At 67.2% G+C, this 12,735-nt stretch overlaps 2 protein-coding genes across 4 annotated transcripts; one reads left to right on the forward strand and one right to left on the reverse strand.

Annotated features, from left to right (window-relative positions):
• Positions 1 to 284: 284 nt before the first annotated feature.
• On the reverse strand, positions 285 to 6,244 carry TAP1 (transporter 1, ATP binding cassette subfamily B member). Of its 3 annotated transcripts, XM_041121928.1 has the most exons (11): positions 6,059 to 6,108; positions 5,888 to 6,025; positions 5,379 to 5,481; positions 4,955 to 5,291; positions 4,433 to 4,630; positions 3,559 to 3,687; positions 2,973 to 3,158; positions 2,349 to 2,522; positions 1,546 to 1,705; positions 1,334 to 1,470; positions 285 to 908 (listed from the first exon to the last, which is right to left on the reverse strand). In XM_041121928.1, exons 2-11 carry the CDS (start codon positions 5,982 to 5,984, stop codon positions 438 to 440), a joined length of 1,992 nt encoding a protein of 663 aa, XP_040977862.1. In that variant the 5' UTR covers positions 5,985 to 6,025; positions 6,059 to 6,108; the 3' UTR covers positions 285 to 437. The 3 variants fall into 3 exon arrangements, with proteins under 3 accessions (XP_040977862.1, XP_029862682.1, XP_040977863.1); XM_041121929.1 differs by lacking the exon at positions 285 to 908 and adding an exon at positions 920 to 1,141 and having other exon boundaries at positions 1,183 to 1,470; positions 5,888 to 6,244; XM_030006822.2 differs by lacking the exon at positions 2,349 to 2,522 and having other exon boundaries at positions 5,888 to 6,244.
• A 1,088-nt stretch (positions 6,245 to 7,332) lies between these two features.
• Positions 7,333 to 11,980, forward strand: TAP2 (transporter 2, ATP binding cassette subfamily B member). The gene is made up of 12 exons (XM_030006830.2): positions 7,333 to 7,395; positions 8,254 to 8,795; positions 8,887 to 8,995; positions 9,098 to 9,228; positions 9,311 to 9,516; positions 10,173 to 10,370; positions 10,456 to 10,584; positions 10,673 to 10,861; positions 10,958 to 11,131; positions 11,212 to 11,371; positions 11,448 to 11,584; positions 11,664 to 11,980. Exons 2-12 carry the CDS (start codon positions 8,321 to 8,323, stop codon positions 11,880 to 11,882), a joined length of 2,127 nt encoding a protein of 708 aa, XP_029862690.1. The 5' UTR covers positions 7,333 to 7,395; positions 8,254 to 8,320; the 3' UTR covers positions 11,883 to 11,980.
• Positions 11,981 to 12,735: the final 755 nt, after the last annotated feature.

Genomic DNA, 12,735 nt, shown 5'->3' on the forward strand with positions numbered 1-12,735 from the left:
CTTCCCATAGTGGCAGTGACACCGGAGGGAGAGTGCATGGCTTTGGTACCCGAGACCCTGCAGGTGGGCCGGGTGGCTCCCCCACCCCCACACCCCAGCCAGCTCCTCTCCGGAGCAATTCTGCTTTATTTCACACAAACTTCTGGCCCAACAGGGGCAGAGTCTCCCTCCCCCCACCCCTGGCCACCCCATTGCTGCCCCTATCCCTGCACCCCCCGTGCCTGCAGCCCTTTCCACGCCCCACGCCCCGTCCGCAGCTCCGAGGTCCCCCAACACATCCTGGGTACAAACAGAAGGATTTATTTCAACCTCTGTGTCCTCTGGCCAGCTCTGCTGGTCAGCAGCCTTGCTAACACCCGGTGGCAGCCCGGTCACCGTCAGGCAGCAGGGATATGGCAGTGTGCCCAGCCTGGCACCCGTGCTCCCCGTCACAGCTGTCATGGTCGCTTGTCACAGCTTTCGGCGTCCCCATCCCTGTTCTCACTGTCCCTATCCTGGGTTGTGGTGTCCCCATCCATGCTCTTGGTGTCCCCATCCCATCTCTTAGTGTCCCCGTCCTGGCTCCCACTGTCCCCATCCCTGTCCCCAGTATCCCCATCCTGGCTCCCATGGTCCCCATCCCTTGGTGTCCCCATCCTGGCATCTGCTGTCCCCATCCCCAGCTCCTGCTGTCCGTCCCCCTCCTTCCCCGTGTCCCCGTCCCCCGCTGTCCCCATTTGTCCCCCGCCCTGCAGCAGGCACCAGTAGCGGCTGCCGGGGCGCAGGAGCTCCTTGGGGGACTCCAGCTCGTGCAGTCGTCCCCCCTCCAGCACGGCCACCCGCTGCGCCCGCATGGCCAGGGCCACCTGCCCTGTCACCAGCAGCACCGCGCGCCCGGCCCTTGCGGCTCCGAAGATCTCCTGCTCCACCTGCGGCGGGTGGCATCGTCAGTGGGGACCCCCCGGGGGTGGGGACCCAGGGGACTTGGGGAGCGGGGACCCAGGGGACATGGGGAGTTGAGACCAAGGGGACATGGGGACCAAGGACCCAGGGGACATGGGGATCAGGGACCCGCAGGACGCTGGGATCGTGGACCCAGGTGACCCCCCCAGGACCAGGGGGCTGCTGGGAGAGAGACCCAGGGGACATGGGGACCAGGGACCCAGGGGACATGGGGATCAGGGACCAAGGGCACTCCAGGACTGGTGGCCAAGGGAACCCAGGTGCCAGGGACCTGGGGGACACCGGGACCAGGGACCCAGGGGCCGACGGAAAGAGGGGACCCAGGGGGACTCGCAGCGACCAGGGTGCTCCTGGACAGGGGGACTGAGGGGACACGGCTGTCACCTCCTACCTGCAGCTGGCTCTCGCTGTCCAGGGCACTGGTGGGCTCATCGAGGACGAGGACGACGGGGTCCCTCACCAGGGCGCGAGCGATGGCCACCGCCTGCCGCTGTCCCCCGGAGAGCTGCCCCCCCAGCTCGCCCACCTCTGCGCGAGACGGGGCTCAGGGTGGGGACACGGGGACGTGGGGATGGCGACGGGGAAGGGGGACACAGCTCCTACCTGTGTCATAGCCCAGGGGCAGGCGGGTGATGAAGGTGTGGGCGCCCGCCCGGCGGGCTGCCCCCATCACCTCTGCCCGGCTCCAGCTCCCCGGTCCGTAGGCGATGTTGGCGTGGAGCGAGCGGGAGAAGAGCACCGGCTGCTGGGGGACGACGGCCACCTGCGGCGGAGGGGACGGCTGGGGACGCGGTGGGGACGTGGCAGGGGACGTGGCAGGGACATGGAGGGGACAGCAGGAGGACGCAGGAGGGATGCAGCGGTGACATGGCAGGGACATTGTGGGGATGGCCAGGAACACTGCTGGGGACATGGCAGGGACGCCTGGGGACACAGTGGGGACACGGCGGGGGCACAGTGGGGGTGGCTGGGACACTGGTGGGAACATGGCAGGGACGGCTGGGGATGCACTGGGGACACGTCGGGGACAGCTGGGGATGTGGCGGGGACGTCTGGGGACACAGCAGAGATGCGTTGGGGACATGGTGGGGATGGCTGGGGACATGGCGAGGGACGTGGTGGGAGAAGTGGTTGGGACATGGTGGGGACGTGGTGTGGACACGGGAAGGATGTCTGGTGACACGGGGTGGTGGCGGGGCCACGGTGGGGACAGCTGGTGACATGGGGGGTGGCAGTGGGCCACCCATTGGGGAGAGCTTGGTGACATGGGGTGGCAGTGGGGACCCACTGGGGACAGCTGGTGAGACGGGGGGTGGTTGGGCAGGACCCATTGGAGATAGCTGGTGACACAGGGGGTGGCAGTGGCGACCCGCTGGGGACATCGTGTCACGGGGCGGTGGTGGCACCTGGCAGCGCTGGTGGGGGTGCCGGCAGGCAGGGAGGGGGTGACCGTCCAGCAGCACCCGCCCGGCCCCCGGCGGGCGCAGGCACAGGACCAGGGACACCAGGGTGCTCTTCCCTGCCCCCGGGGGGGCCACCACCGCCAGCACCTCCCCGGGCCGCAGCTCCAGGGACACGCCCTGGGGGAACGGACAGAGGTGACACCCCCCTGCCCCCTCCCCCAGCGTCCCCAGCCCTCCCCATGCCGTCCCCGCCATGTCCCCACTCCCTCCCCACCACCTCTGCGTCCCCAAGCCATGTCCCCATGCCCTCCCCATGTCCCCCTGCCATGTCCCCACACCCTCCCCTCCTCGTCCACATCCCCATGCCCTCCCCACTGTGTCACTGTGTCCCCCCGCCATGTCCCCACTCCCTCCCCACCACCTCTGGGTCCCCATGCCCTGTCCCAATGCCCTCCCCACTGTGTCCCCACACTCTCCCCACCACATCCCCATGCCCTCCCCACCGTGTCCACCTGCCACGTCCCCACCATGTCCCCGCACCCTCCCCACCTTCTCCATGTCCCCATGCCCTCCCCACCGCGTCCCCCCATCGAGTCCCCGTGTCCCCCGCCCTGTCCCCGTGCCCACCTTGAGGATGGGCTCTTGGTGCTCGGGGTAGGAGAACCAGACGTCCTCAAGCTGGAGGTGGCCCCGCACGATATTGGGTTCCGGCTCCTTCGTGGGTGCCACCTGCTCCTCCTGGTCCAGGAACTCAAAGATCTTCTCTGAGGAGCCCATGGCCTTGGTCATGTTGGGGTAGTAGTGGAGCAGGACCTGAGGACACAGAGGGGACATGGCTGGGAGAGCATGGGGACATGGGGAACAAGCATGGGGACATGGCCGGGAGGGTGTGGGGACACAGAGGACAGGGATGGGGATGAGTCCAGGAGGATGTGGGGACATGGGGAATGGGCATGTGGACACTGCTGGGAGGGTGTGGGGACGGGGAGGACACAGGGACTTGGTGGGACCAGCGTGGGGACGTGGCAGAGAGGATACGGGGACACAGCAGAGGACACAGGGATGTGGTGGGGAGGGCATGGGGACATGGGTCGCCATGGGGACACACTGGGACTGGCACGGGGACACATTGGGGAGGGTGCAGGGACATGGGGAATGGGCTTGGGGACACAGTGGGGAGGACGTTGGGGACTTGGCATCCCCATGGGCTTACCTCCAAGGCCTCGGCGAACTGCATCTGGTAGATGAGAAAGGTGACAAGGTCCCCGGTGGTGATGGTCCCCGTGGCCACCAGCTGTGCCCCGTAGCAGAGAAGTCCCAACTTCAGGGCCAGCGCCGAGAACTGGGGACATGGCAGGGAGGTCACCGTTGGGGACACTGCCGGGGGGTGTCCCCATCACCCTCCTCACCGCAGCCACCTCTCCGCAGGGACACCGAGGTCCCAGCCTTGCTCTGTCACCTCCCCTGTGCCATCACGTTCCCTCCATGTCCCAGATATGTCATATCCCCCACGTCACCAAGCCCCTGTGCCCCACAGCCCCTGCGCTGTCATGCCCTTGTCCTGATCTCCCCACATCATGTCCCCTAACCCTGTGCCACCGTGTCCCCACGTCCCCTAACCATCACACCATCATGTCCCTTAGCCACATACCACTGCATCCACGTGCCCTGTCCCCGTGCCACCATGTCCCCTTGTCCTCCATCCCTGTGCCAGTATGTCCCCCAGCCCCATGCCACCATGTTCCCATGTCCCATCACCCCCATGCCATCACATCTCCTATCCCCATGCCACCACATCCCCATGTCCCCTGTCCCCAAGCCACCCATCCCCATGCCACCACATCCCCATGTCCCACTGCCCCCATGGCATCAACTCCCCCAGCCCCTGTGCCACCCCATCCCCCACATCCCCCAGCCCCGTGCCACCCCGTCCCCATGTCCTGCAGCCCCATGCCACTGTGTCCCCATGTCCCCCAGCCCTGTGCCATTATGTCCCCCAGCCCCATGCCACCACATCCCCATGCCCCACTGCTCCCACACCATCACTTCCCCCAGCCCCTGTGCCACCGTGTCCCATGTCCCCATACCCCGCTGGCCCAGACGGTGGCCGCGTAGATGGCCGCCCCTTTCCTCTCCAGCCGATAGACGTGACGCCGGCGCTGGTGGTACCGCTCGGCCGCCCCGGCCTCATGAGCGAAGCTGCGGACGGTGGCCATGGCCTGGAAAGTCTCCACTGCCACCTTGGTGGCCCCCGCCAGCCCCTCCTGGACCTGCCGTGACAACCCCTGGGGACAGCGGTGTCACCTCAGGGCCTGCGGGCGCAAAGGAGGGGGGACAGGGGGAGCGGGGAGGGGAGGGCGAGGACAGGGAGGGGAGAGTGGGCACATGGAGGGGACAAGGGGTGCAGCGAGGGGACGGGGGCACATGGAGGGGACAGTGGGCATGGGGAGGTGACAAGGGGCGCAGCGAGGGGACAGGGGGCACAGGGAGAGGGTGGTGGGCAGGTGGAGGGGACAGCAGGCACATGGAGGTGACAGTGGGTGCACGAAGGGGACAGTGAACACATGGAGGGGACAAGGGACCCATATTATGTGTCCTCCCCCCGGTACCTGCTCGATCTTGCCGATGCCCCGGGGCAGCAGTAGGAGGACGGGCAGTGACAGGAGGGTGACAAAGGCCAGGCGGGGTGACAACCATGCCATGGTGACCAGGAGACAAACGCCCCGTGCCAGGTACCACAGCAAGATGTTGAGCACCCTGGCCACCGCCGCGTGGGTGGCCTCCACGTCCCCCGTCACCCGCGCCGTCACTGCCCCAGTCCCCATCGCCTGCAGGGAGGTGACATCCCATCGCAGGACGGCGGCGAAGACACGCCGTTGGAGACGTCCCAACACCCGGCTCAACGTCCCCGTGTACGTGACGTCGCAGGCGAATTCGGTGGCAGCGCTGTGGTGGTGGCACCAGAGTGACTTACAGTGGGGACATGCGTGTCACCCATCACCCCGTGTGACATTCCCAGTGTCACCGTCCTACCTGCTGAGCCCCAGCACGGCCATGGACCAGGCGGCTGCCACCTCATCCTCGCTGGCCACCCAGTCGGTGACGTGCCCCATGAAGTAAGGGACGGCCACCTCCCCTGCCAGGGCGGAGGAGGGATGGACATGGCGTTAGGGTGATGCCCCCCCCCCCCAGGCCTGTGTCACCCCCCCCCAGGGTGATGGGGACCCCACAGTGTGACCTCAAGGGGCTGGGGATGCACCCACCTGCCCTCCCCCATCCCACTGGGTGCTGCCCACCCAAACTGGGTGCTGCCCCCCCCCAAAGCTCAGAGCATCCTCCACTGGGTGCTGGACCCCCCCCCCAAGCTCGTTGCTGCCCCCCTCAAAGCTGGGTGCTGCTCCCCCCCCCGCCATAGCTCACAGCATCCCCCCCACTGGGTGCTGCCCCCCCCAAAACTGGGTGCTGCCCACCTATAGCTCAGCATCCCCCCCAAAGCTGGGTGCTGCCCCCCCAAACTGGGTGCTGCCCCCCCCCTCCGGTACCGAGGACCGAGGCCGTCATCAGCGCTGCCACCACCGCGCAGCGCCGGCGCTCGGGGCTCAGCAGGGTCAGGAGCTGCTGGGTTGGGGTCACCCCCATCGCTGCTCAGGTTTGGTCCCGGTGTCACCCAGTCTGCTCCGGTTCTGCTCCGGTCCGGTCCCGGTTCTGCTCTGGTTCGGTCCTGGTGTCACCCGGTGTGCCCCCGGTCCTGCTCCTGGTGTGCCGCGCTCCAGTCCTGGCGGACTCCTGGTGCCGGTGTCCCTGCTCTGGTTCTGCTCCCGGGTCTCTTCTCCCTGGTCCCAGTCCTGGTCTCGGTCCTGGTCTCGGTCCCGGTCTCGGTCCTGGACCCGGTCCCGGTCCCGGTCTCGGTCTCGGTCTCTGTCCCGATCCCTGTCTCAGTCTCAGTCCCGGTCTCGGTCTCAGTCCCGGTCTCTGTCCCGATCCCGGTCTCGGTCCCGGTCCCGGTCCCGATCCCGGTCTCAGTCCCGGTCCCGGTCCCGGTCCCGGTCTCTGTCCCGATCCCGGTCTCGTCCCGGTTCTCTGTCCCGGTCCCGGTCTCTGTCCCGGTCCCGGTCCCGGTCTCGGTCTCAGTCCCGGTCCCGGTCTCAGTCCCGGTCCCGGTCTCTGTCCCGATCCCGGTCTCGGTCTCAGTCCCGGTCCCGGTCTCTGTCCCGATCCAGGTCTCGGTCTCAGTCCCGGTCCCGGTCCCGGTCTCGGTCTCAGTCCCGGTCCCGGTCTCTGTCCCGGTCCTGGTCCCGGTCTCTGTCCCGATCCCGGTCTCGGTCTCAGTCCCGGTCCCGGTCCCGGTCTCAGTCCCGGTCCCGGTCTCTGTCCCGGTCCCGGTCTCGGTCTCAGTCCCGGTCCCGGTCTCTGTCCCGATCCCGGTCTCGGTCTCAGTCCCGGTCCCGGTCCCGGTCCCGGTCCCGGTCTCGGTCTCAGTCCCGGTCCCGGTCTCTGTCCCGGTCCCGGTCCCGGTCTCGGTCTCAGTCCCGGTCCCGGTCCCGGTCCCGGTCTCTCCCGGCAGCCGCCGCCGTTTCTCGGAAAGCGAAACCCGAGCGGGGGCGGGACCGGCGGCGGCTGCGCATGGCACCGGGGGGGGGGCACCGGGAACCGTCTGGGGGGGGCACTGGGAAGGGGGGGGGCACCGGCAGGGGGGTCCGGACACCGGGGGTCGGGGGGGGGGCACGGGGAATCGCCGGGGGGCACCGGGGCACGGTCGGGGGGGGGGTGTGTCCCCCTCCCCCATGTCCCTGCCCGTGGGGGTCCCTGGCGGATGGGGAGGGGGGCAGGGAGGGGCAAAAGCCAGGCGGGCGGCGCTGATTGGCCGAGTCCGTGGCGTCATCAGTTGCCGGGCTGATCGAGCTGAAACAGTTTGCCGCTGGGCGAGGCAGGGGGCGTGGTCGGGGGCGGGGAAGAGGGCGGAGGGGGGCGGGGCCACGAAAGTGAAACCTAAAGGCAGAGCGGCGGTACCGTGCTGGGAGCTACTGGGGGCCTGGACTGGGAGCGCTGGGTGAGCCCCAGGGTGCCGGGTGGGGTCCGGGAGAGCTGAGGGGGCTGGACTGGGAGCACTGGTGTTGACTGGTGAGCACCTCAGGGTGCTGGTCAGGGTCTTGGGGATCCAGGGTGGGACTGGGGGGGGCTGGACTGGGAGCACTGGTGTTGACTGGTGAGTACCCTAGGGTGCTGGGCAGGGTCTTGGGGATCCAGGCTGGGACTGGGGGGCTGGACTGGGAGCACTGGTGTTATTGACTGGTGAGCACCCCAGGGTGCTGGGCAGGGTCTTGGGGATCCAGGCTTGGACTGGGGGGCTGGACTGGGAGCACTGGTGTTATTGACTGGTGAGCACCCCAGGGTGCTGGGCAGGGTCTTGGGGATCCAGGGTGGGACTGGGGGGGCTGGACTGGGAGCACTGGTGTTGACTGGTGAGCACCCCAGGGTGCTGGGCAGGGTCTTGGGGATCCAGGCTGGGACTGGGGGGCTGGACTGGGAGCACTGGTGTTATTGACTGGTGAGCACCCCAGGGTGCTGGGCAGGGTCTTGGGGATCCAGGCTTGGCTTGGACTGGGGGGCTGGACTGGGAGCACTGGTGTTTATTGACTGGTGAGCACCCCAGGGTGCTGGGCAGGGTCTTGGGGATCCAGGCTGGGACTGGGGGGCTGGACTGGGAGCACTGGTGTTATTGACTGGTGAGCACCCCAGGGTGCTGGGCAGGGTCTTGGGGATCCAGGCTGGGACTGGGGGGCTGGACTGGGAGCACTGGTGTTATTGACTGGTGAGCACCCCAGGGTGCTGGGCAGGGTCTTGGGGATCCAGGCTGGGACTGGGGGGCTGGACTGGGAGCACTGGTGTTGACTGGTGAATTCCCTAGGGTGCTGAGCACCATCCAAGGAAGCTGCACTGGGAGCACTGGTCTTTACTGGTAAGCACCCCCAGCCATGGCTCTGCTCCCCGCCATCCGCCTGGCCTGCCTCCTGCTCCTGGTTGACCTGGTGGTGCTGGCAGCCCTGGCCCAGCTGGCCCCGGCGCTGGCCCATTTGGGTCTGGCAGCCGTGTGGCTGGAAGCCGGGCTGCGGCTGCCGGCATTTACCGTGGCCGGGCGGCTGCTGGCGCCGGGGGGTCCCCGAGGAGCCGCCGTCGTGCTCAGCCTCACCCCCGCCGCCTTCCTCACCCTCCGGAGCCTCTTGGTGCCGTACAGTGCCGCACCGGTGCTGCTGGCCACGGCCGCGCCAGTTTGGTTGGCCTTGACCCACGGCGCGACCGCTGCGGCGCTGCTGGTTTGGGCCGTGCCGTCGCCCGGCAGGGATACTGGTACCGAGTCACCGGTGGCCGTGCGGCAGTTGCTGGCGCTGGCCTTGGCCGAGTGGCCCGTCCTTGGCGGTGCCTTTTTCTTCCTGGTGTTGGCCGTGCTGGGTGAGTGATGGCGGACGTGGGGTCGAGGGGGATCCCGGTGGTGCCGCCACCCCCCCGCGCTCAACACCCGCCCCTACCGGTGCCCGTCCAGGTGAGACCGCGGGGCCGTACTGCACCGGCAAAGCCCTGGATGCCATCCAGCATGGGGACGGACCCACCTTCTTCACCATCGGCCTGGTCCTCGCCGCCGATTTGGGCAGGTGGGGATCCCTGTGTCCCCCTTGTCTGTCTGTCTGTCCCCTGCAGCCGGGCTGACGGGGGTCTTTGTGTCCCATCCACTCCCCCCCATCCCCCGCTCCCAGCTCACTGTTTGCCGGCTGCCGCGGGGGTCTCTTCACCTTGGCGCAAGCCCGGCTCAAACTGGGCACCTGCTACCAGCTCTTTTCCCGCCTGCTGCGCCAGGATCTGGCCTTCTTCCAGGGGACACCAGCAGGTAGAGGGGGGGTCTCCATCATCCCCCCCCCCCCCCCCCCAGGGCCCTCAACCCCACCACTGACCCCTCACCATCCCCACAGCCGAGCTGTCCACCCGGTTGGCCAACGACGTGCCCTTGCTGTGCGACGTGGTGCCGATGAGCACCAATGTGGCGTTGCGGAGCTTGGGGATGGCGTTGGGGTTGGGTGGCTTCATGGTGGGGCTGTCACCCCGCCTGGCGCTGCTGGCGCTGCTGGAGGCGCCCCTCATCATCACAGCGCGCAAGGTCTACGATGCCCGGCACCAGGTGACGGTGGGGACAGGATGGGATGGAGGGGACAAGATGGAGACCAGGGGGATGGATGGGATGGGATGGCGGCAACAGGCTGGGATGTGGACGGGATGGTGGTGATGGGGTGGGGACAAGGACAGGATGGGATAGTGGAGGTGGGATGGTGGGATGAGGACAAGGGGATGGGATGGGATGGAGACAGTGAGGAGGGGGTGGGAAGCAGAGAAATGGGATGGTGGGAATGTGAATGGTGGCGACAGGATGGGATGGTGCGGATGGGATAATGGGAGTGGTGGGGACAAGATGGTGGGATGAGGACAGGGAGGCAGGATGGGATGGCGGGATGGGTATGGCAGGATGGGGGGACTGGAATGGGGACACTGGGGATGGGATGAGGACGATGGGGTGGGATGGAGACACAGGATGGGACGGTGGGGATGGGATGGGGGCAGTGGGGATGGGATGGTGGGATGGGGACTTGCTGGTGGGGATGGCAGGGAGGGGATCAGCGGGGACAGGATGGGGTTGGCAGGGATGGGGACAGCGGGGCGGGGACCCTGGGGTGGGGGGACAGAGGTTTGGAGCTGGTAGGGAAGGGATGGACAGGGCCAGGCTGGTAGGGATGTCCCATCGCCACCCTATGGGTGCTGAATCCGGCTGCCCCTGCCCAGGTGCTGCAGCGAGCCATGCTGGATGCCACGGCCAACACGGCGGCGGTGGTGCAGGAGGCCGTCTCCTCCATTGAGACGGTGCGGACCTTCGCCGGGGAGGAGGAGGAGGAACGCCGCCACAGCCAGGCAGTGACCAAAATGCTGGGGCTGAAGGACCGGATTGACGTGGAGCAGGCGCTCTTCACCCTCATCCAGCGGGTGAGGCGGGCACAGGAGGGACCCTGGCATTTGGGCACCCCTGTTCGCCCACCCCCACCCCACCCACTGACCCCCATCCCTGCAGGCGCTACAGCTGGCCATGCAGGTGCTGGTGCTCTGCCACGGGCGCCGGCAGCTCCGTGAGGGGACCATCACCACCGGCAGCCTCGTCACCTTCCTCCTCTACCAGGCTAAAGTCAGCCACCACGTGCAGGTGGGACCACATGATGCGTATGTCCCCCCACACACCCCCCGTGTCCATCTGTCCTCGTCCCCGGTGCCAGCGTCTCTGCCCCATGCAGGCGCTGGTGTTTGGCCACGGTGACTTGCTGAGCAAAGCGGCAGCCAGTCGCAAGATCCTGGAGTACCTGGACCGGGAGCCCACCGGGGACACTGGGGGCACGTGGGCGCCCACCACGCTGCAGGGCCACGTCGCCTTCCAGCACGTCTCCTTTGCCTACCCTGCACGCCCTGAACACCTCGTCCTGCAGGTAGAACCAGGGGTCTTAGGGGTCCCCAAGAAGGGGATGGGGGTGTCACTGAGCACCCACCACTACCAGTGCATTTCCCTGACCTTTGCCCTCCAGGACGTCTCCTTCAAGCTGCACCCCGGCGAGGTGATGGCGTTGGCGGGACTCAATGGCAGCGGGAAGAGCACCTGCGCGGGGCTGCTAGAGCGATTTTACGACCCTGGGACCGGGGATGTGCTGCTGGATGGGGTGCCGCTACGGGACTACGAGTACCGGTACCTCCACCGCCAGGTGAGGGCAGCAGCAGGCGGGCAGGCAGGCAGCAAAACCGCACTGAGCTGTGCCTGGTCTCAGCCTGCGTCTGGGGGCAGGTGGTGTTGGTGGGGCAGGATCCTGTGCTTTTCTCTGGCACCATCCGGGAAAACATCACCTTCGGGCTGGAGAGCTGTGGGGAGGAGGATGTGAGGGCGGCCGCTGCCACCGCCGGTGCCCTGGGATTCATCTTGGCGCTGGACCGGGGTTTTGACACCGGTGAGTGCTTGGGGAGCTGGCGGGGGGACCCCCAGGCACCCGTGTCCCGCTCACCTGCTGGCCTTTTGTCCTGCAGACGTGGGGGACAAAGGGGGGCAGCTCTCGGTGGGGGAGAAGCAGCGCATCGCCATCGCCCGGGCCCTGGTGCGGCGACCCACCGTCCTCATCCTCGACGAAGCCGCCAGCGCCTTGGATGGGGAGGGCGAGGTGGCGGTGAGTGGCAGGAGGTGCCGGGGTGGGGGGGGGTCCCGGCTCCACAATGGGTGCTGATGGGTGCCGGCATCTCCCGCAGCCGCAGCAGTGGGTGCGGAGCGGGTGGGCCCGGACGGTGCTGCTCATCACCCACTGCCGAAGGATGCTGGAAGCGGCCGACCGCATCGTGGTGCTGGAACGCGGCGCTGTGGTCGAGATGGGGACACCCGCCGAACTGCGGAGCCGCTGTGGGCCCTACAGCCACCTGCTGCAGCGTGGCCCCGGTGCGGGGAGGACAGAGACCCCACGGATGGACTGAGAGGAGTGGTGGCCGGCTCCTGCCCCAGCGGCAGGGCAGGAGGAGGGACTGCTGCTGGAAGGACAGAAATTTATATGAAATAAAGCAGATTTGCTCCAGAGAGGAGCTGGCTGGGGTGTGGGGGAGCCGCCTGGCCCGGCTGCAAGGTCCCAGGTACTGAAGCCATGCGCTCTCCCTCCGGTGTCACTGTCATTATGGGAAGCGTGTGGTGCTGGCCTCGGTGTGATATAATTAATCTGCCGGCCTCCCCCTCGTGATAGCGCAGCCAACTGTCCCTTAGACCACAGAGGCTTCACTCGCTTGAGGCCGGCGCATTGTTCACGGCAATGGAGGACTTGCGCGATGGCTGCAGTGCTCAGGTCAGGGCCACCACTCCATCGCGAGCCCACCCATACGTTGTCTCTCTCCCAATGTCCCACGCACCCACCGAGCTGTGAACAGCTCACGACGACGTTCCCAGTCCGGGTCTACCTGAACCACTCCAATTTTTTCCTGCCTGGTCTACTTGCTCCTTGCGTTGATGTTCTCCAGGGACGTGGCGCTCGGACATCGACCTGATGTGGCTCTACCCAGGCAGCAAGGTCCTGCTGCCATAACGCAGCAGCCCAGCGGGGTTTACCTCTGCGACCATCGCTGTAGCCACCCCACAGGCCATTGGCCACCCTCTACGAGTGTCCTAGTTTCAGCTGGCATAGAGTTAACTGTCTTCCTAGTAGCTGGTACGGTGCTACGTTTTGAGTTCAGTGTGAGAAGAATGTTGATAACACTGATGTTTTCAGTTGCTGCTAGTAGTGTTTAGTCTAATGTCAAGGATTTTTCAGCTTCTCATGCCCAGCCAGCGAGAAAGCTGGAG

Source organism: Aquila chrysaetos, unplaced genomic scaffold (genome assembly GCF_900496995.4).
Source record: "Aquila chrysaetos chrysaetos unplaced genomic scaffold, bAquChr1.4, whole genome shotgun sequence".
NCBI classification, from domain to species: Eukaryota; Metazoa; Chordata; class Aves; order Accipitriformes; family Accipitridae; genus Aquila; species Aquila chrysaetos.

Excerpts from the sequence above, each read along its gene's own strand:
- TAP1 (XM_041121928.1), bottom strand. The coding sequence starts at position 5,984 with ATGGGGGTGACCCCAACCCAGCAGCTCCTGACCCTGCTGAGCCCCGAG. Across the intron at positions 4,631-4,954 it reads GCATCGGCAAGATCGAGCAG|GGGTTGTCACGGCAGGTCCA; the intron begins GTACCGGGGGGA and ends CGCTGTCCCCAG. Across the intron at positions 1,706-2,348 it reads ACCCCCACCAGCGCTGCCAG|GTGGCCGTCGTCCCCCAGCA; the intron begins GTGCCACCACCG and ends CCTCCGCCGCAG.
- TAP2 (XM_030006830.2), top strand. The coding sequence starts at position 8,321 with ATGGCTCTGCTCCCCGCCATCCGCCTGGCCTGCCTCCTGCTCCTGGTT. Across the intron at positions 9,229-9,310 it reads CTTCCAGGGGACACCAGCAG|CCGAGCTGTCCACCCGGTTG; the intron begins GTAGAGGGGGGG and ends CCATCCCCACAG. Across the intron at positions 11,372-11,447 it reads GGACCGGGGTTTTGACACCG|ACGTGGGGGACAAAGGGGGG; the intron begins GTGAGTGCTTGG and ends TTTGTCCTGCAG.